This window comes from Grampus griseus (assembly GCF_964374135.1).
Source record: "Grampus griseus genome assembly, chromosome: 9".
NCBI classification, from domain to species: domain Eukaryota; kingdom Metazoa; phylum Chordata; class Mammalia; order Artiodactyla; family Delphinidae; genus Grampus; species Grampus griseus.
Genome location: NC_139003.1, coordinates 23722547 through 23744453, shown reverse-complemented (window position 1 = coordinate 23744453; position 21907 = coordinate 23722547). Strand labels below are relative to the sequence as shown.

At 58.3% G+C, this 21907-nt stretch overlaps 1 protein-coding gene across 1 annotated transcript in view; it reads left to right on the top strand.

The window, feature by feature from the left end:
• Positions 1 to 17119, top strand: part of SND1 (staphylococcal nuclease and tudor domain containing 1) — a 419293-nt gene extending 402174 nt beyond the window's left edge. Inside the window, exons 17-24 of the mRNA XM_082661749.1 lie at positions 2865 to 3053; positions 8118 to 8259; positions 11582 to 11705; positions 12606 to 12675; positions 13692 to 13805; positions 14576 to 14779; positions 16368 to 16412; positions 16520 to 17119. Of these exons, the coding sequence (XP_082517875.1) occupies positions 2865 to 3053; positions 8118 to 8259; positions 11582 to 11705; positions 12606 to 12675; positions 13692 to 13805; positions 14576 to 14779; positions 16368 to 16412; positions 16520 to 16585 (954 nt within the window). The 3' untranslated portion in view covers positions 16586 to 17119. The remainder of the gene's footprint in view (positions 1 to 2864; positions 3054 to 8117; positions 8260 to 11581; positions 11706 to 12605; positions 12676 to 13691; positions 13806 to 14575; positions 14780 to 16367; positions 16413 to 16519) is intronic.
• The last annotated feature ends 4788 nt before the right edge of the window (positions 17120 to 21907 follow it).

The following is a 21907-nucleotide window of genomic DNA, read 5'->3' as shown; positions in this document are numbered from 1 at the left end:
GAGATTTCTTTCCTCTGCAGCTGGCTGGGCCCAGGGGCTTGTCAAGCCCAAGTTAACAGATCGATTGCAGGAAGGGAGCGGCCGGGTAAGTGTAAAGCCGGAGCTCACCTGCCAAGAGAGCCTGGCTGCTCCCCAGCAGTTTTGGCCCCAGGTGTGGCTGCTCGTCGCCGGGGTTGCCCTCTAGTGGGAGCCTCAAGAGGCTGGCATCTGGTTTGTGGCCTCAGGGTCAGATGTGAATTCGACATTGGCCTTGTAGAGTGGGATCTGAGCGTGGGCACCTTATAGGAGAGAAGGGTTGTACCTGGCCAGTTGCCTCTGCAAATCATCTCTCTGAGGTTCTTGCCTCCATCCCAGGAATCTGGTGCCAAGAGAAGCCATCAGGCTTCTTGTCACACCGGCCCACCGCAAGCCCTCGGGCTGGAGGGAGGCCTTGTGCTCGAGCAGGGCAGCCATCCTCAGTTCTAGGAAAAGGACACCTGGCAGTGAGCACATGGAAGACAAGAGGTCGGGAATGGGGGTGCTGGCATGGGCCAGGAACTGTTCCAGTTTGATTTGCTTTCAGCTGGTCGTGAGCAGGTGTGTCCTGAGCCCCCAAATGGTGGTGGGAGCCTGCGTCAGCACCCCGTACTCTACCCGTTGTCTCGTGAGCCCCCAGGCACGAGGCAGGCAGCCCTCTGCTCTTCCCAGAATTCTCCTGGGACCTGCTGCTGCTTGGCCTTAGCGCATGTGGTAAAGCTCGGCAAATGCAGGAGATGGTCTTCTCATGTATCATCTGCCCATCCCTGTTCTTGTCTGACCACGGCAAGCCTGGCAGCCTCTTCCTCCATCCTTAGCCCTCCCACTGTAGGGGTGCCCAGTGCTTCAGCGCCCCGGGCATTTAGAAGGTGGCAAAGGGCTCCTCAGGGCGTCCGTCACTCACCTCAAGTGAATTCAGGTGGCTTACTGGCTGATGAGCTCTTGGGGCCCCTGCTTTTTATCAAGTACCATTTTGCCCACCTGACCTCTCCCGCAAATGCAGGTCCTCCAGTAAATTGATGGCCAGAATTCGAGAAAGGAGAGACACGTTTTGCCACCTCCAGGTGCTGGACGCTGGTTCTCCCTGCTCCAGCCCTCAGCGGTGTGAGGCCCGCGTGGGGTAGACCCAGCGCAGCAGAGCCCAACACTTCTGCCCGCCCCGGCTGTAGCAGGGAAGTGCAGGGTGGTGGAGGGAGCCGGCCTCAACCTAGTGGAAAGCGAAGAAGGGGCATCAGAGGTGTGCCTGGAGGAAGGAAGGACTGCTCCTGAGACAGAGGCTGCGGGGGAAGAGGAGGGGAGGGTCTTTTCTGCTCCCAAGTCAAGCGGGCAGTAGGGAAAGAAGGCAGCAGGGCAGCCTGGCTTCTGCTCTCAGCCCTGACCCTGGCGAGCTCCACTTCCCTTGTCTGTGCATCAGTTTCCCTGCCGACAAAATCGAGTTGGACTGGATGGGTATGACATCTCTTTTCTTCTAGCTCTCATAAACTCTGCGTATTCCCTTCTGTGCCACACCCCCGCTTCAGGTGTCGTTGATCTTGCGTTCCACCTGAAGGGGTAACGGGGGGGCCTCAAGTAGGAAGAAGGGTGTTCAAGAGTAGGAAGAAGTCAGGGTCCCACCCCCACTGCCTTCCCTCCGCCGCCCAAGCCGCCTCTGTCTGCTTATAGGGAGTCGTGTCCAGCGTCTCTCCCTGCTGAGTCAGGACTCCGCTAGGTGGGCGGGCTGCTCTCCTCCCCCCTCGCCCCTCGAACCTAGCCCTCTGCCCTTGGCTTCTGCCACTGGTTCCAGCCCAGGCTTCAGAGAATTCCCAGGTATTTAGACATTCATTTTATTGCTTAATCGAGCTTGAAGCCGTTTAAATTAATACAAGTTTTTACGTTTGTCAGCAAAGGCTTTTACAGGCCCCTTTAGCAGGAGAAGAAAGAGGTTGGGAGAGGATCAAAGAAGGAATTCCTCGTGGGCCATTGCCTTCGTGAGGCGGGAGCAGAGTCCATGCCGGGTCTGGGGTCCTGGGTCTTGGGGAAGTCCTCAGGGGTGGAGGCCCGGGAGCCCTTGGGCTCTGCAGGGATCCTGCAGGGTCTGGGGATCAGCCTTAGCACTCCGCCCCGAGGTCTGGGCTGATGGTGGTGAGCACACCCTTCCAGTTACGCATTTTTAGGGATAACTTCCTGCTGGAATCACCCCCGAGCCGCCCCGCCCCCGTGTGGTAGTGTACTTCCTGCCCACATCTCTTTGCTCACCTCTCCCCTTCCCTCCTCTCCTCACCTGGCTTTCATCCCACCTCTTTCATTACCTTCATTAAGCATTACTTCATTCAGCTCTTCTGGGAAGAACTCAAGTTCCCCTTCCTCGGGGATTGCCTTACTCCCCCAGGGCCTGTCTTCAGGGCAGAGCTGGGGTTCAGTGGGTGCTGAAGAAGAGTGGGATGTCCCCACAGCTATGGCCGCTGCCTGTCTCACCCCGACCTTTATCTACATGCTTGTGCGCACGCGCGTGCACACACACACACAGAGCTTGCTTAAGCTAAGGAGAGTGAAGTTTACCCTAGTAGCTCTCTGCCAAGAGCAAGGGGAGGGGATTTGAGAAGAGAGGGGAGTTTTGAAGTTGCTTTGTCAGTGATGTATCTGTCAACAATGGTTCTGGGCTGCAAGAGGCTGAAAAGTATAGACCAGCTCACAGCACTCAAGTGAAGTGTTCTAAGAGCCTCCCACAAGCTCCTACTCTGCTTGACTCATCCTTGCAGCTACTCCTGTCCCATGGAGTGATGGTGGTGGCAGTGGCCCAGGGCCGCTCTCCTCCGCTGCCCACCCTGGGCCCCTGCTGCAGGCTGACGCTCCCTGTCTCTGCTCCCCAGGTGGAGGTGGAGGTGGAGGGCATGGACAAGGCTGGCAACTTCATCGGCTGGCTGCACGTTGACAGCGCCAACCTGTCCGTCCTGCTGGTGGAGCACGCGCTCTCCAAGGTCCACTTCACCGCTGAGCGCAGCTCCTACTACAAGTCCCTGCTGTCTGCCGAGGAGGCCGCCAAGCAGAAGAAAGAGAAGGTAGGCTGTGGAATTGGGCCTGGCTGGGGAGGAGGCGGCTGCCTCTCTCACCCTCCCCTCCACCCCCATGCACCAGCACCGCTGTCTCCATACGACAGACAGAAGCGGTTCTGTCACCCCTCAACTGAGTGACCCCGGTTGGCGTTGGTCTCAGACCCCATGTCAGGAACCGCACGCTGAGATGGCCCCGGACCCACTCTGAGCACTCCCTGTTGGGCCAGCTCTGGTGGCCCTGGAGCAGGAAGCTGCCTGGAAGGTGACCTTGGAGCCCCTGGGCCGCAGGAGACCGAGAAGCCTTCCCTCCTGCACCCTGCCCTCCGGTGCTCTCAGAGAGGCCGTTGGCCTGCAGCCCACTTCTGAGTTTCCTTCACATTGCCCTGCAGGGAAGCCCATTTTGGAAGCTGCCCCAGGAGATGCATAAAGCTGTTAGGACCCAGATTTACAGCCCATCAGTCTCTGCAGACACTGCATTGAGGAGACAAGGGGGGCGGGTCGCAGAGCAGCTTTTGGAAACAAATGGACGATTAGAGAACCCAGTGGTTTGGGTGATGGGAGCCGGGCTCGGCACCCCCCGCCCCCAGCCTGTCGCCACTGACTTACAGCCCAGCACCGATAATGGGGATAAATCAACTGGCCACCAATGTGTCAGGGCTTCTCTGAGTTTGAGGAGGATTTCATGGGACGGCCATGCTGAGCCGTAAATTTGTTCCAGGAATAAACGTTTCTTTCCCCATGGGGCAGCCATCTGGCTTACAACTCGCCTCTCAGAGCCGAGACCCAGACACCTGCCACAGGGAGTCGGGGCTTTGGGGCCCAGAAGGCCCCTCGGCCTCACCCCCACTCCGGCTCTTCCCACCTGTCCTCTGAGAGAGGACACATCACTTCCCCCAGGGGCCCGGTCCGGGACCCCTTCTTGGATCTCTGTGTATGTCTTATTCCCATCCCCTAGAGATTAGGGCAGGTGACCGATCCTACTGGAGGCTGAAGGACCCCGGGGAGAGGTGGCCCCAAAAGCCAAGACAGGTGACAGGGACTGTCCATGCCTTGGAGGAGTGAGCAGGCCACCATGGGGCCCCCAAGGAGATTTCCACCCTTCCTTGTCCCAGTTCTGCTCACATTAAACCCTCTGCGTAGACTGATGGGGAGGCAGACAGCCTTGGCTCCAGCAGAGGAGCTTCCTCTTGGAGTTCCTGTTTGTGACAGCTGAACTTAAGACTGCCACCTCCATGTCCTCTGCCCGCCGCATGGAAATGGAGGAGACGTGGTGCTGGGCCTCACGTGCAAAGGCTGAACGAGTTAGCAGCTGGGTGTCAGTGCGGCAAGCACCGGCCTCTAAGGCCCAGATTCTGAAAGCATCTTTGCCCCCCGGCCCTGCTCCTTGGCTACTCAGCACCTGAGCTGAGAAGCTGTCTCTTCAGATCTGAGTGATCTTCTCCCCTCTGAGAGTAGAGACCCCAGAGGGACCAAGGAGAGGACAGAGAAGGGAATCTGGCCAAAGATGGAGGGTGGTCCCTTGCTTAGGTGCTGAACTGGGCATCGCTGTTTACTACGCAGTGGATTTGTCTGAAAGAACCCAAGTCATCATTTCGCGGGTACCACGTGATGGTGCTGAGGAGTAATTGCTAGGGATTAATTACTTACTCAGCTGCATGGTTTTATTCCGGTCCAATTAAAATGCGGCGCACCACCCTCAGGGTGGGGGCCTGCCTGCCTCGTCGGTCCCTCTCCTGCACATCTCAGCCTCTTCGAGGATCCCGGGGTGACCTCACATGACTTGCCTTATCCTGGTGGGGCCGGGACCCAGGAATAGTGTGGGCAGAGCCTTGCAGCGGCCCTCACAGTTAGCTGCACTCAGAGAAGTTGGTGGTCCTCTGGGGGACAGTAAACTATATATCTGAGGTGTCCCCAGGATCCCCAGCCTTGCCCCACTGGTGACCCCATGAGAGCTGCCTTAGCTGTCGAGAGACAGGCACATCTGGGGTTAAAAGATCATCGTGGTACCTATGAGCTGACTGAGGAAAGTAATACGGAGAGATTTTGTGAGACGAGGAGCAAGCAGAAGTCTTAGGTGGGTGTGATTATGTGCGCGTACATTTCTGAGCAGGTCTGTCTGGGGAAACCCCGCAGTGCTGTATTCCCAGCTCTGAGAATTTAGCTGCCTCCCTGCCAGGCCTAATTCCTCCCTGTGCCTTGCAGACGCCTCTCCCCATGAAGAGGCTAGTCAGGCCCTCGCCTTCCTCTGTAGGAGGCTGATGCAGGGCTCCCCTCTCCGCCTCCTTTAGGGATCCTGGGCAGGTCTGAGGACCAAAGAGGGAGCCGCAGATGGCAGCCGTCTGGACTGTTCCCCCATCGCCCCTCCCCCTTTGTGCCCCAGCAGGGCCCTTGACAGGGCTCTATTGGCCCTTGGTTGGCCTTTACTGAGCTTGGCTTCCCCGCCGCGGGCTTGAAGGCCTCCACCCCACTGGCCCCATGCCAGCCCCACCTCCGGAGCCTCCTGAGCAGCGATATTAAATAGGATTTAGAAAGGAAAGGCTCCAGCCAGTGGAGCCTCGGTCCACACTGCCCATCGTTTGCCAGGAGGTGCACCCAGGGCTCCCCGGGGAGGAGGGAGGGCCAGGGGCAGGGTGAGGACAGGAGGGGAGACAGCCTCTACTCCTGACCTGGCCCCGGAATGCAAAAGCGATCTGAGCAGGACAGGAAATGGCGCGACGGAGCGGCGTGTAGCAGAGGAGGGAGGGGCTTCCCTTGCCCACTGCCCACTTGTGTCTGTAGCCAGGGCCATGGAGGGGTCACAGAGGGTGTCTTGCCGATGTGCCTGTCCCCTCCCTGCCCAGGTTCTGCAGGGGGCAACAGAAGCCAGTGTGGGCAAAGCAGGCCCTGGTTCTAAGGGTGGGGACCTGGGCGGCCAAGCCCATCCAGTTGACTGACTGCTTCCCACCAGGAAGCCACACTGACCAGCTTGGGCAGGGACCCCGCACGGCTCCACGACTGAAGGGCCAAGCCCGTCCTGTCTTACAAGTGGAGCTCCTCCATCTGAGGAGGAGGCAGCAGTATACACCCCTGTGCTCCCCTCCTGCTGCCCCCGGAGCTGTGGGACACCGACAGGACTGGCCCGTTGCTGCCTCCTTGTAGGGGGGGGGCCTGAGGGCCAACCCGAGGCTTTGTTTGCATCATCTGTGACCTCTAGCCCGCTGCCCACCCTGCACCTGCCGGGGAAGATGCTCCGCCTCCTCTCTCCCAGGAGGAAACCTGATGCTGTCGCCTGAGGCACCTTTAGTTGAGGAGCCTTAGCAGTTTCTGCTCTCAGCCTGTCAGTCTGTTCCCAATTCATCCACACGGAAGAAGAAGCCGGGTGGGGTTAGGATGGGGGCCCACGCAGGAGGCAGTACAGGGGCCCTGCCTCTCCAACCCACTGTGTGCTGGGAAAGGAGGGAGCACGATGGGAGAGGGGACGGCCGCTGACTTGGTCTGGAGCGGGTAGGGGCACTGAGTGCAGACAGATTGGAGGGTGGTGTGGTGGGAAAAGGGGGCAGAGGACAGACTGCCGGGTCAGGAGGGCCACTGCTGGGGAGGGGGCAGAAGTTTGGGCCCAGCTGATGTCTCTCCCATCCCTCTCCGCCACCCTCTGGCAGCCTCGCCCGGGCTCAGAAAGTCCCTATTGCTCGTTCCATTTCTCGGGGCCCTTGCCTCTCCTATGGAAGGACACACACTCGTGCCACATTAAAGGCAGGAGCATGGCCTCTGCGGGTGTGGCCCAAAGTGGTTCAGTAATTCCAGCCTTCCTGCCCTTCAGCTGCTTCCTGATGCCCCCCAGGAGTCCGTGTGTTAGCTGCGTGATCATGTGGTCATACTCTGCCACCTCTTGCAAGGGAAGAAAAGGCGACTCAGAGAAGGCATGTGACTTGACAAAAGTCACACAGCAAAGTAAAGGGCAAAATGAAAAGACCAGAGTCCACATCTCCCCACCTACAACTTTCCCCATTGCTCAGTACTATCTTTTGTGTCCAGAGGCCCAGTCACTGCCAAAATTCCCCTTGAAGAGCTCTAGGGCCAGGCCGCCTGTGTTCAAATATTGGTTCTGCTACATCTTGCAAGCCTGTGTGCCTCAGTTTCTTCATTTGTAAAAACAGGGGTAACGTTTATACCTTTTCAAACGGTTGTTGTGAGGATTAAATGAGCCAGTACCTGGATAACGTTTAGTGTGGTACCTAGTAAGCATGTAAGGTTTGGGCTAATATTTTATCACCACCCCACTCATTCCTGTGTGTGTGTCTGTGGGACCCTGTGTGTGGTCCAGTCCCCCGTACTCCCCCACCCCCTTTCCAGCGCTCAGATGGAGAGCCACCTCCCTCCCCTGCTATGACAGGCCTCACTACTGGGATAATCTCCTGGCCGCAGGATTGGATTTGACGTGCTGTCACCCCGAATCAGCTTCTGAGCCGCTACAGCCCTGACAGTGCAGGGCTAGGGGAGGGAGGGAGAGGGGAGGGTGGAGGGGTGTGGCCCAGCTTCTGAGCCGGGATCAGAGCAGCCTGCTGGAGGTGAGAACCGAGACATGCTCGCCCAGTGGCAGCCCTCGCCTCCGCGGCCCAGGGCTGTCACTTGGAGAGTCTCGGGAGCGCCTGTGGCCCTGTGACAGTGGGAGGGCCTGGAGAGTTCAGAGTGACCCCCACAGGGTGGTGTGAGGGAGGGAGATGGGGACCCAGGTTCTCACACGCTGGTATGCGTGGGAATGGGAATTGCTGGGGAGCCTTTGCTTTTGATTCCTTTTCCCTGGGACCCTGAGAGCACATCCTGATTTGGCAGGCTGGGGTGAGACCCAGGCACCTACGTTTTCAATAAGCTCCCCAGTTGCTTCTGATGCCTGTCAGAGCCGCTGGATGGGAAGTGCTCTCCCCATCCCCACCCAGGGGTAGGAGGGTTCCAGGGGTTCGTCCTGTGGTGACATCACCTCCACACTCACTTCCCGGGGCAGTGATTCCCCCTGCCCAGAGCCCCTTTCCTGGCACCCTTTCTGACTTCACTTCCTCGTGCCCTCCTCCCCTGTGCTGACGGCACACGCAGGTCTGGGCCCGCTATGAGGAGCAGCCCGTGGAGGAGGTGGCGCCCGTGCTGGAGGAGAAGGAGCGCTCGGCCAGCTACAAGCCAGTGTTTGTGACCGAGATCACCGACGACCTGCACTTCTACGTGCAGGATGTGGAGACGGGTGAGCGCACAGGCGCGGCCCCTCATGGCTGCTGCCATGATCTGGCCCGCCTCAAGGCCCTTCTGTTGAGTGGGAGGGAGGGACACAGCCCAGGGCTTCCGGGGGCCTCCCCAAAATAGCCTGCGGCTGCTGCCCACCTCCCGGGGCCCGAGGTCGTTTTATCAGCTGCAAGTGAGCCCGGGAGCGGGCGAGGCTGAATAGGTCCTCTGAGGACTGGTGAGGTAACCAGTTTTGTCTGGGTGGTGCTCGGAGACTCTCAGGTAATTGTTTTAGTCCCAGACACCCCTGGCAGGGCTGTGCAGGAGGATTTGTAGCCCTCAACGTGTATCAGGAAGCAACGGACAGATTGTCTCTGTGTGGTCAGGAAGCACAAGCCGGCTCAGCTCAGTGCCTCTCCCCCTCAGCTTCCTTGGGAGGGGAGGAGGAGGAGCCTGGGCTCCTCTCTGCTGGGGTTTCTCCTTCTCCAGATGTTGCCACAGCCCTGAGTGGTAGCCAGTTGCCACGGTAACTGGCGGTGCTCTAGGGGAAGTCATCCCCAGAAAGTCTTTCTGAAGGACCCTCCCTCTCCACCCTCTTCCTTACTCCTACCCTCAAGCGCAGCGCACCGTGGCCAGGGTCCCCTCGGCAGAGACCTCGGGCTTCTGGAGGAGAGAGGGCAGTAGAGCCGGCTCTCACAGCAGCTGCGCTGGGGCCCCTCCAGCCCAGCTTCCCACCTTTACTCCCTTCACTCCAGCCATCCTGACCTCCCTCCTCTCATTGCCACCCTCTGCAGGGAAACGTGTTAGTTGAGGTCAGAGGAAAAAGCTCCCAGAGCCAGCTCTCAGTCCACAGAGCCAGATCCTTACAGGGCGGAGGGGGCTGAAGGTGTCGGTGACACTGGACGCAGCCCCGTAGGTGGCAGGGTGCGGCTCTGCCCACCCTCCCCGGCCTCACCTCCAGGCCCACTCCAGATTGTCAACAGCCTCGCCTCAGCCGCCTCCCCTCTAATGATATTTCCCAGGCAGGTACCTGCTTTTGTGGCAATGTCATTTCACCGGGAAAGACTGACCATCTCGAGCCCTGGGCTGGCTGTACTTGGGAGGGGAGCAAAGCCAGGCAGGGGCGGAGATGGAAATGATGAGCCTGAAGGATTCAGTTCTCTTGTGGCCAGCTGTAGTCCTGGTGAGAGGGGGCCCAGCCATTGCCTTGGGACTGAAGCCGGGAGGGGGCCTCCAGGCTGGGTGGTGGCCCAGGTAGGAAGGAGAGCTATTCCTAAGCACAGGAGCCAGCGAGAATGGCCCTTGGAGAGCTTGGGGAAAGGGAACTCAAAGAAGACCCTGCCCAGGGTACCCCGGCTCCCAGGCAGGCTCCACCTGGCCTCTGGGTCCTGCTGGGTAGACCTGCCTTGAGTAAGAACAGGCCCCGGAGTCTCCAGGAGACAGAGCTTGAGGGCTCAAGGCCTTTGCCCGCCTACTGGCTGTGATCTCAGAGGCTTCCCGTGCCAGCTCTGTACCCTGCCTGCCTGTCTCTGATTGCTCTCGGAAGCCAGGACTGCACTGAGTGGTAGCCAAGGCAGATAATAGGGAGAGAAGGAGAACTTGGGGGAAACCGTGTATTGTTGGAAGATTGGAGGAGCGAGTGAGGTGCTGTGTGGCACGCCATCTGGCTAGGTGTAGGCTCCAGAGAAAACCCTGCCTTCCATCAGATCCGTGGAAATGAACCTCAGCGTACACAGCCTCCCTCTCCTGAAACCTTTTACCCTTCTTGGAGGCAGGGACGTCCTCTGGCCCTGTTTCCCTTCTCTTAATTAAAGCCTGCCTTCGGGAAGGATCTGGTGAAATGATGAACACATTGCCATTGGCTGTAAATGACCAACCGGGCTCTGTGTAAGGACTTCCCAGAGGGCTTTGCCTGTTCGCAGAACTGTTGCCTTGGAGCAAAGTATAATAATAATAATAAAAATAGACCAAGTATGGCAGGACCTTGTCTGTGTAGAGGTAGCTTCTTAGTCCCTGAAATTTTACTGTCTGGGCGAGGAACGCAGGCGCAGGAGAACGGAGGGTTTATTGCCGGGCTGGGGGGAGGGCAGCGCCTTCTGAAAAGTCCCTGAAACCGTCCTGTGAACACCGGCATCGGGACCCGAGAGTGTGGACAGGGTAAACGCCTGCGGGCCCCTCTTCAGCACTGCAGTCATCAGGCACCCTGCACAGCCGGGGCTTTACTGGGTCTCTTGAGAGTAAGCAGAACCGAGTGAGCTATGGTCTGTGCCACGAAGGAGCTCCCAGTGTAGTGGCAGAAACATAAACCAGACAGGGGATGGATAAGGCCCCCTGTGACAAGCGTACCAACGGCCGTCATGTGTCAGGCCCCTGTAACAGAGTGGCCGGGGGCCCTGAGGATGGGGGGCGAGTCCTTCCCCACTACCAGCCGCCCTCGCCTCAGAGAGGGAAGGGGGAGCAAAGGGCCTGCTGAGAGCTTGAGTCGGGCCCAGAGGGACACAAAGGAGACGCCACTGGGGGCTGATGCTCAGCAGAGTAGGGGTGAGGGGCTGTGGCAGGAAGGAGCCAGGGGAGGGCACTGAGAAGACCTTGGGGGTTGCCACACCCAGTGAAAAACAGACCAGCAGCAGGGACCGATGACCCAGGGGCAGTGGTTCGGGAAAGACAAGGCAGGGAAGGGGTCTCCCTCCCCCCAAATGAGGAGGGCAGTGAGTTGGCGTGGGAGGGTGGGAACCCAGCCTGGCAGCACTTGGAGGTTCAGTTCAGCATGTGTCTCACGGGGCGCGTCAGGTCAGAGTGTCCACATTTGAATAGACTGAGACCGGGCCGTGCTGCCAGAATTGTTCCCCACCTTGCCCGGCGCAGATTCTGAGGCCCTTTCCTCGTCCAGGGTCGTATGGGGCCCATCCTTCAGCTCCACTTTTGCCCCCAGGAGACGTTGCAGAGAGTGGCTGCTGTCCGTCACCGCCTCTGTCGCCCAGGCCAGGGCCCGCCCTGGTAGGAATGGAGAAGGCTGGTTGGCCTTGGTCTTGCTTAGTGTCCACTCATTTCCTCTACCTCCTAAACCAGAGCCCAGGAACGTTCCCTAGGGCGTCTCTGGCCATGGCCAGTAGATTGGAGAGCCGAGACTGGGAGACTGGCTGCCTCTGAGGCCTGAAGCGTCAGCAAGATACTGTGAAACCTCCTCGACCAGGGACCAAAGAGGACTTCCCTGTGGGACGGGGGCAAGCCAGTGCCACGGGCACCCTACAGCATTCCACACCCTGCCCACTCCCCAGCCCCATCTAGAGATGATACTCCAAGGCACATGGCACCCAGGTCTCACTCCCTGTACCTCCCCACAGGCACCCAGTTGGAGAAGCTGATGGAGAACATGCGCAATGACATCTCCAGCCACCCTCCCGTCGAGGGCTCCTATGCCCCCCGCCGGGGCGAATTCTGCATTGCCAAATTTGTAGACGGAGAATGGTAGGCCACCTGGACCCGAGCAGGGCAAAGAGTCTGAAGTAGGAGCAGCAGCAGTTCTGTCCCCAGGGCCCAGGCCTGCAGAGCCACTAGCCAGACCTCAGGCATTTGCCGTAGTGGCCGCTTCCACCGGGTGCTTGTTCTTCACCTGGGCTGCTCCCCGGAGCGGCCCTCTTTGTGGCCCACAGCCCGTTTGCGGCCTGCGCTTTAACCCGTGGTTTTTCTGCAGTCGGCCTCTGGCATAAAGAAGGGTCCCTCCTTCTCTCTCCTGGCCTACTCCTTTGGGGGAGCCCTGGCTGGCTGGAGCTCTCCAGCACCCCCCTCACCCCACGCAGGAAGAATGACGTCAGGGCGGGGCTAGGGGGTGGGGTGAGGGTGGAGGCTGGTGCTCAGTGAGCCCAGACCGGCCGCCACCCTCCACCCCAGCTGCCTGGGACATGAGCGGCAGCGCTCACAGGCTGCAGGAAGGTCACTTATGTCTGATCTACCAAGCGTGGGGCCCATGGCCTTCCCAGGGTGACGAGGTGATGTGGATGCGTTCCCCGCTGTGGCCTCCCAGGCAGATCCGCCGGCTGATTACAGCTGCTGGTAGTGCGCTGGGTTTAAACAGCAGGCATCAATCTAGTCATTAGTCTTGTCGCTTTGTGCCCCAAGGACACATGAATCTGCTCCACACGCTGCCCTCTCCCTCCTCTGCTCCCAGCTATGCTCTGATTCCATTAAAGGGTGGCCACAGCACCCGAGCTCTGGAGTCCGAGAACTGCCCTTTGTGGCACCCATGGGTGTTCACTCTGAGCCCTGGGCAGGGAAATGCTGTGGCCCCTGCCCTGCCATCGCTGGCGCTCCAGGGAGACCAGCCTCCTCAGGGCTGTCCCTTGAGTTCTGCCCGCGATGCCATTGCAGGTACCGCGCCCGAGTGGAGAAAGTCGAGTCTCCTGCCAAAGTACACGTCTTCTACATCGACTACGGCAACGTGAGTGTGGGGGCCCGGAGGTGGACGAGTACGCGAGGGGCCCCCAGTGCCGCCAGGGACCCTTCCACACAGTAGGCCCCTAGGTCAAGTCCATCTGCTCTCCCCAAGGTCCCGCTGAGCCTTAGACTCCCTCCCTCCCTCCCTCCCTGACAGGATGGTGAGTGTGTGGGCCTCTCTGCTGTTCCTCTAACAGGCCCGTGACCCCTGAGTGACTGGGCAAAACTGGCATCTCTGGTCCGAGGCTAGTGAGCACTGAGTGGTCCTCTGTCCAGACCCCAGCCCCAGCCCCGGTTCCTCTTCTGCCCAACGTCTCTGAAGAGTGGGTCCCTGGACGCCCTTGGTCCACATGCTCAGCTGGGTCCTTGTGTGCTGATCCCCAGCACATCCCAAACCCAGGCTTGCTGGGAAGGGGCTGGTAACCCTGGGAGAAATGTCCTTTGGGCTGGGCCTGGGAGTCTCCCAGCAGTAAGCAGGAGAGAACGCTGTCGTCCAGAGCCGCGCCGCTCCTGAGGACTAGTGTGGAAGGGCCGTTAATAGAAAGCCCAGGGCTGGGCCACGCTCCCACCTTACCACCCAGCAATACACAGAGGAAGGGGTCTTGCCAGACTGGGGTTGCCCCACACACCTGAGCCAGAACCACTAGCAGGTGGGGTGTTGCCTGGACCCTCGTCTTGGAGCGCTCTTCCAGCCAGGGCCCCCCCCCCAGCCTGTGGGAAAGGGGTCAGGGAGCCCATGTCACAGAGGAAAGGTATTGGGGAAAAGTGGAGACAGTGATGAGAGTTGAGCTACCAGGTTGGGTATGCAGTAGGAGCCACCGGGTGTGCCACCAGCAGGCCCAGCTTCCCACCTCCCAGGCTTCGCGGACTGGGCGGTCCGTGTATGTGGCTACTCGGAAATGAGCCCTGGGGGATGGGGGCACTGAGTTAGAATCCCTAGGGGCCTGGCCGTGCGAGTTGTCCCCCGAGAGCAAGGGAGCTCCGAGTGTGTGATGCTGTGGCCTGGTGTGTCCTCTGCAGAGAGAGATCCTGCCGTCCTCCCGCTTGGGCACCCTGCCACCTGCCTTCAGCACTCGCGTGCTGCCAGCTCAAGCCACGGAGTATGCCTTCGCCTTCATCCAGGTGCCCCAAGACGTGAGTCTCCACGCGTTCCTTCCCCAGCGGGGACTGTGCCATGACGCTCAGACACTGCTGCAGTCCCAGCACATATCTGCACGAAGAAACCCAGCCCCGTCCCGGATCCCACCCCTCCCTCACCCTGGCCCCCTCTCACGGGGCTGAGCCCCCGGCGCGTCCCTGGTTAGTGGCCACTGTCTCTAGCGTCTTGGGCTCTCGGCTGCGGTGGTCTCCCAGCACTCCTTCCAGGCTCAGACGATGCCGCCAGAAGTAACTGCCCCCAAACAGCTCTGAGCGTGCCACACCTCTGCCGGAAATCCTCCACTGAGGTCCCACTGGCTGATGGGAGGAGTAGAAACAATGGTGATGGTCTGTTAGTCACGGGGGAGAGGGGTGTGGCCAAGGAGGTTGAGGGAAGGTGGCGTCAGAGCCTCTGAGCTGGCTCTTGAGAAACGGGGGGCCTGGTGGGCCAGGGCACGTTGGGCGAAGACTGGTCCAGCAACCGCAGCCGGGTGTTGGGGGCCCTGTGGGCAGCAGCAGGAGATGTCGGGCCCTGTCTGCCTGGGCAGGGAGGTTATTCTTCGTGTTGTAGGCGGGAGGGGCTGTGGGAAAGGGGGCCCTCCACGTCCAGAGCCTGTTTCCTCCCTCGCTGGGGTCTAAGCGGGGAGTGAGGTAATGCTGGCACGTGCTGGGCAGACCTCCTTGAAGTCCGTGAACAGGACCTGGGCCCTCACGGCTCGTGGCTGGCGCTCGCCTCCCACGCTGACCGGGGTGTGTCCCTGCCGCAGGAGGATGCTCGAACAGACGCCGTGGACAGCGTGGTGCGGGACATCCAGAACACGCAGTGCCTGCTCAACGTGGAGCACCTGAGCGCCGGCTGTCCCCACGTCACCTTGCAGTTTGCCGACTCCAAGGGGGACGTGGGGCTGGGCTTGGTGAAGGAGGGATTGGTCATGGTGGAGGTGCGCAAGGAGAAACAGTTCCAGAAGGTGGTACGTGCTGCGGATGCGGGGTGTCCCTCGCGCCTCCCACCGCTGTCATGGGGGGACTGGGAGGGGACTGCACCGGGAGCCAGAGGGGGAGTGGGGCACCCACCGTCTTGCTGCTCCTGTTGGGGAAAGATAATGGATTTGGGTTCGTTGGGGTTTAAAATTTTAAAAGCTAATTACATCCCAAATTAATTGGCTGCTGGTTTGGCTGAAAACACAGCTGCAAACTGGAGCGGAAAGTTTGCCTTTGCCCGTACCCCCGGTGACAGGCTAGGAAGCTCTGCCAGGGGTGGCATGGAGAAGGTCACAGCCTGTTGTGCTGTCTCCCGTCCTCACCTGCTCCTCTCCCAGTCCATAACCAGCTCCCAGCACTCAGCGCCACTCTGCCACGACACCCCTCCAGCCTGTTTGGAGAGGCGCAGGGCTTAGAGCTGGGCCTGAGCCCCACCTCCCTCGCTCCTGAGACATCTGGCCCTAGAGATCAGCCTTTGGAAGCCTGAGTCTCCCATTCATGACGTGAGGAGAGCACAGACAGCCCGGCTGCTCGATAGGGTGGGCCACGAGGATCGGGGGCTGACACCTGGGAAACCTCCTTGCACTGCTCATTTGTTGATCACGAGGACCAGGCCTCTCCCGCTCGGCCCCGTTCCCATCCCAGTTTCCCCCAGCCTCTCCCCACGACACGCCAGCCTCGAGGGACGGGCCAGGCCAGTGGGAAGCTCGTGCCCTTCTGCAGCGCCCAGCTCCCCCGCACTCCTGAGTGGAGGGACACGAGCGGCAGGGTTGAAACCAGTGTTCTCTCCACTGTGGCCTTGCTTCCCCTTCTCCCCCGTCTTTTGCCTTTCCTCTCTCCCCACATAATGATTGGTGGTTTGTGGATCCATGGCTCTGGTTCTGCAAGTTGATTAACTCATTTGGAACAAGACCTCAGTGTGAGTCACTTCTGTGCCTCATCTGGACAGGAGGGGCCTGACCCTAGTCTTCCCCCCAGTTTCCTAGGTCACTCCTAGGAGTTAGCTTAAGTTTCCCTATAAAATTGGAGCTCCCAGTGTCCGCCCTATGAAGCTACCCATAACGTCGCTGGTGTCTAGAAACACCTAATGTGTTCGTTCGTTCACTTACTCATTCTTTCAGTAAATGTTTACTGAGGACCGACAGATCTCAGTGAACAAGAGACAACATTCCATGGAGCTTACATTCAAGCATGAGGAGACAAAAAGGAAAATAAATACAATAAGTCAACAAAATTAAATGTTAGACGATAAGTGCAATGGAAAAAGGGAAAGTAGAAGTAAAGAAAGGGTCTCGGGAGTATGTCGGAGGGAGTGGTGGTGATTTTAAATGGGGTCATTGGAGGCCTCCTTAAGAAGGCGATACTTGACCACAGACGTGAAGGGGCAGGATAGGTAGCCAGGTGGACAGGAAGGGGAAGCGTGTTTCAGACGGGTGAAACAGCCAGCATGGAGAGTCGAGAAACAGCTAGGAGACTGTGACTCTGCACTTGGATTTTACGTGGAGGGACCCGATGAGCAGGGGAGTGATGTGACCTGGGCCTCACCCTGACCACCCCTTTGTCCTCTTGTCCCGCCAGATCACAGAATACCTGAACGCCCAGGAGTCGGCCAAGAGCGCCAGGGTGAGTTTTTGCCTCAGGAGCCCCCGAGGGTGCTGAGAGAGGGGCTTGGCCGTTTGGGTCCCAGCAGGTCCCACCTCCCTGAAGAGCCATTTTCTGTTTCCTCGCAGCTGAACCTGTGGCGCTACGGAGACTTCCGAGCCGATGACGCAGATGAGTTTGGCTACAGCCGCTAAGGAGGGAATCGGGTCTGGCCCCCATCACCGCTCACGCCAGTACCTCTTCCTCTGCCGGGAGGGGGTTTTCAGCTCCAGACCTCAAATGGGGGGCATAGATTGGGTCCAGCTTTGCTTCAGTGTATGGGAATGTCTTGTAGGGTGGCATCTGGGCTGGGGACGGGGGGTGGGGGAGCCCAAGGCTTTCAGGGGACAGGCCACTGTCTTCTGTGAGGACAGGCACTGCCAGCCGCTGTCTCTCCCAGCTGGTTTTGTTTCTCTTTAGGGGTTTGTTTTCTAAAACTTGTCCTCAGATCAGGAAGAAACATGAAAGACTTTGTCCTATGGAGGGCATGATCCTGGCAGCCAAGGCCAGCTGGCACCCCACTTCTATCCCAGACTCCCCTTTTCCCCAGCTCTCTGTCCAGCTGTTGATTATGTGATTTCTCTGATACGTCCATTCTCAAATGCCAGCGTGTCCACGTCTGCCCCTTTGCCAGCCCTCCCCATTTCTGTATTTAAAGCTTTTGAGGCCCAATAAAATAGTACATGCTGTCTGCAGCCTTTATTGGTCATGGTGGAGGCCAGAGCCCAGGGTTTCGTCAGCCCCAGGCAGCAGGAGATCTGGGCACTTGAATGACCCCTGAGGTCTAGTCCATATGCCTGGCCACACCCCCTAGAAACATAGCCAGTCGTGGGAAGCAGGGCAGGCCTTCAGAGCTCCAAGCAACTCCTGGGGCCTGGTGGGCGTACCTGACACCATGGCCATCATGCAGAAGGCTGGGGATCTTCTCTTTTGACTCATCTGCACGTGGCTGCCCTCAAGAACCTTAGCAGCTCGGCAAGCAGTGCCCAGGACACTCCATGCAGGAAAGGCCAGGCTCGGCCCCGCCAGGCCCAGGCGGGAAGTTGCTGGGCCTGTCCTCTGGCAGGACCCACCAGAGCCCCCACAGGGGGCCAGAAGGGACTTGCCGAGGGAGATGAGGGGATTCCCCTCTTCCTGCTGTAGCAGAAGGAAAGGCTAATGCCAGATAGGCTGGCACAGCATGTGTTAAGGTCAGTGGCCCCCAGTCCCTGCCCAGCTCCCTCCAGCGTGTGTCCACTGGAGAATGGAGCTGGAGGATGGGGGCTCCGAGAGGGGTCTGGGCAGCAGGCCGAGGAGAGCTCGTCTCCCCAGGTTAGCTCTGGGTCTGTTCGACTTGACAAGGTGTCCCCCAAGTCCTCCAGGTGGAGCTGGCCACGGAGCTCAGAAACCCCAGGCTACTCCTAGCCCCTGAGGGGGGAGCCCTGAGAGCGGCCACCGTGGTGTGTGCAGTGAGGGGCCTGCGTGCTTCTCAGGGCACGAAAGCAGGTGTACGCGTGTTGGGGGCTCACCACTCCAGCAGCTGCAGTGTCCAGGGGACCTGCCCTTTCTCCCAAACCCCAGGGCCCCACCCTTGTGGCTCTGACCTTCCCAGGCACATACTCTGGTGTCAAACCGTGGCCCGTCTTCTTGGCAGCCCCGCTTCCCGCCCCCACGTTCTGATCTGGGGCGGTGCTCCAAGCTGCCATGTAAGATTGGTCCTTTGGTCAAGTCTTTGGGGAAAGTCAGTGGAGGTGATGGGGCCTGGCTGACCAGCTCTCATTCCTAAACGAGGTCCCGGGTCCCAGAAAATTCTGGCTCCTGGCAGTTTTGCCCCACACCCACTCATTCAGGCCCAGGGGTCACGTGGGGTTCTATCCAGGACTCCTGTCTTCCTATGCTCCTTCCTTCCTGTCTTCCTATGCTCCTGTACTCCTGGAGCAGGGCAGGCCTTCAGAGCTCCAAGCAGCTCCTGGGCCTGGTGGGTGTACCTGGCACCATGGCCATCATGCAGAAGGCTGGGGATCTTCTCTTTTGACTCATCTGCACATGGCTCCCCGCAGGAACCGCTGGGTTGGTCAGAACGAGTGTTTATGCTCCTCGAATCAGAACCCCTTTATGGGCCAGTAAACTGTTTTCCATGACTCCGTACAGCCCCTTGCGGCCCGAGAAGTCCGCAGGATTGGGTGTGAGCCTCTCCTTCTGTCTCCACTCCCGGAGAAGCTGTTCTGCCCCCGCAGTCAGGGCCCACTCCCACCATGGTCTCTCATTTTATTTTTCTCCATCGTGGAGGCTGGTCATGGAAAAGAAAATGCCCATTTCACCCATTTCTCTACCTCCTGGTAGGGCCCAGAGGTAGGTCGGTGTGTATTCACTTGAACGCAATTGGCAGAGGGGCGAGATGCCAGCTCACTCTTTTGTAAAAGGGTCTGAAGTCATCTCACTGTCTTAACAGTTGCCTTGGTTACATCTGTGCCCAAGGATAAACCCTTCATGGTTCTCCAGTTGAAATGATGCCTGAACCTTTCTCCAAGGCTGATTTAGACAAAGGTCAGAATATTCACCAGGCCAGAAGGCCCTGCTGCTGCTGGTTTTGGCCCCAGCTCAGTGTTATGCTCTTTGCCACATCGATTGAGTTCCTGAGGTCTGTCCTGGGCAGGGCTGGGACCAGGGTGAGGCGAGCCAGGCGCCTAGGGTACAGAATTTAAGGAGGCGCTCAAGAGTGTGCAGGTGCATTGGCGTATTTTATTTTCATCCCCAGTTGAGGCCAGTCAGCATCAGCACTTGCACAAGTAGCACCAAAAAAAAAAAAAAAAAAAACCTCCAAAGGTCCTTCTCCCGCTAGAGTTGCAAAACATGGCTGTTGGTGTCAGGATCATAAGCTCTGCCTTCCCATCCACCTTTCCAGCCGAACAACAGAATCTTTTGAGCACCTATCATTCATCCACCCATCCATCCATCCACCCACCAAACACGGATTAAGACCCAGCAGCACCGGCACAGCGATGGGTCTAGTGAGTGCCAAGACAACCTCCACAAGCTCGGGGGCGTGGCAGTCTAGGTGCGGAGGAGGAGCCAGGGCTGAAACGCCCATAACAATCCACAGTAGTGGCAGCGCCCGAGGACGAGGGCCGCCCTCGCCTGGTGGCTGGGGAGGCATCACAGAGGAGGAGGGCCGCGTCGGACTAATGGATGGCAGGAGAGCAGCACTGCTAATCTGGGCAGGCTCTGGAAGTGTCCCAGTCTCTGAGGGCTGACGCTGCAGACTCTAGGGTTTAGACTGGCCACTAGGGAGAAGTACTGCTGCCGGAGACCCCTCCCCAGTGACTCATCTCCCTCCTCCCGGCCAGTGGGCAGGACCAGTAGGGAAGGCAGGCGGTGGAGGGAAGGGCTCGCAAGACTGCCTCCACTTTATTTATTGGTTTGATTATTTCTCCATCCCAGGGAGAGAGTCAGTGGACCCCTTTTCTTGCTTTAGCCCATGATGGGAAGCAGGGAGGGGCTGGAGAACTGGTGCCTCAAGAGTGGTTATTGATGTCCTAATTACAAGAGGATGCTAATTTAATTTGAACCTAATTACAGTGCACTACCCTGGGTGGCATGTGTTTTAATAATTAACGCCCTTCAGTTGCGTAGGAGTGTAATAATATTTACACTGGGTTGGCCAGCAGCCTGGGGAGGCGGGCCAGGGGCCCGTACGCCACCCTCCACCCGGACAGCTTAGCTGCTAGCAGGTGGGGAAGGTGGCACGTGAGTCTTGGTTGGCTAGTATCTCGTCAGCCTTCCCAGGGAACATGCGTGGGCCTCATTTCCAGCCACTTCCTTGACCCATCAGGCCGCTCCGCTCTACGGGGCACCAGGCCGGAAGTCTGAGATACATCGCGGCCTGCCCCTCACTGTGCCACCTCTGCCTGCCCGGGCCCATTCTAGGGAAGGGATTGTTCAGGGGGAAGGAAGGAGAGCTGCTTGGTTTTTCTTCTCTTTTTATTGGTAACACTTGTAAGGAAATCTGCATTCAGAAAGGTGCACGAATTGTAACTGTGCAGCTCGGGTTTTCACAAAGTGAACATAGCCACGTGAACACACAGAACCTAGAACGTCACCAGCCCCTCATAAGCTTGCCCCTCAGTCACTGTCGCCCCCAAAGGCAAGTCCTGTTTTATCCCAGTGGATGAATGTCACCTGTTTTGTTGCATTTTTGGTTTTGTTTTTTGGTTTTGCCTGGGTTTGAGTTTTACGTAAGTGGAGTCGTGCAGTATGTGCACGTGCCTGCCTTCTCTCGCTCAGCTTGTCTGGGAGGTTCGTCCTGTCTACGTTAGCCTTAGTGTGTGCACTCTCATCTCTGTGTGCTCTGCTGTGTGAAGGTACTTCTCTTTGGTGGCTGTAAAGAACTGAGATGCTCAGCAGTCTTGCCAGAGCCTGAGCTATGCCAGTCCCTGAAGGGGAGACCTGCTCGTCCTAATTATACAGCTGGGGGACAGGAGGTGACACATTTTGAGAAGGGGTAGCAAGATGACAGGGCAGGGCAGTTCCACCCACCACAAACCCAGAACAGTGTGGTTGCCAGCGTGCCTCCCGTGCCCGGCCTTTCAGAGCTCTCAGCGGTGGGGAAAGGGTCTATTAGCAAGTTCTAGAAGCCAAGCAGAAAAACCAGGGGTTTAAGAGATGGTCACAGGGGACTTCAGTGTCTCCACCCAGACGTCTCGCTAAGTCACTCCTTCTCTAAGTGTGGCTGGCAGACCAGCTACCTCAGAATCACCTGGGGTGCTTGTTAAAATGCAGCTTCCAAGAATAGTGCCGGGACTATATTGGGAATGGGGGTGGGGTGAGTGAGCTCAATCCTCATCTCTCATCACAGGAAGACAATGGGTAATGTTTGAAGTTGATAAAACAAGAACTGGCCTATTGTTTAGCAATAAGATGGTAACCACCAAAAGATCTAAAATAGATGATTAAAGGCGGTTGCCTGTAGGTAGCACAACTGAGGGTGGGGAGTGTATCTTATAAATCCCTGTGTACTGTTTTTTCACCACAGACAAGCATTTCTCATTATCTTTTTTTAATTCACTCTCAGGTGAATATACATGTATCACTTCCCACTCCAAGACCTCAGTTCCTGTGGGCCGGGGCCTGGGAGTCTGCACTTTTGACAAGCTCCCTAGGTGATTCTGATGACTTCTCAAGTTCAGGAATTGGCTATCACTGTCCAAAGTCATTTTGCAACACGAGGAAGGAGACAGTAACTCGCCCAAGGTCACCCAGTTTATTAATGGCAGGCCCAGAAATAGAAAACAGGTCCCCAGGCCCGTGATTTTTCTCTACATCATTAGCATTCACCTTGGTGGGTACCTGTCTCAGTGGGCCTGGCCGTCAGAGACCCAGAGGCGAGCTGGGGACCTGGCTCAGTTGAGGGAGGCCAGGGGACCCCTCCTGTCACGGGCGCAGAGTGCTTGTAACTGCAGCGGGCTTACAACGCCCACGGTTTGTGCAAAGCTGCTGCT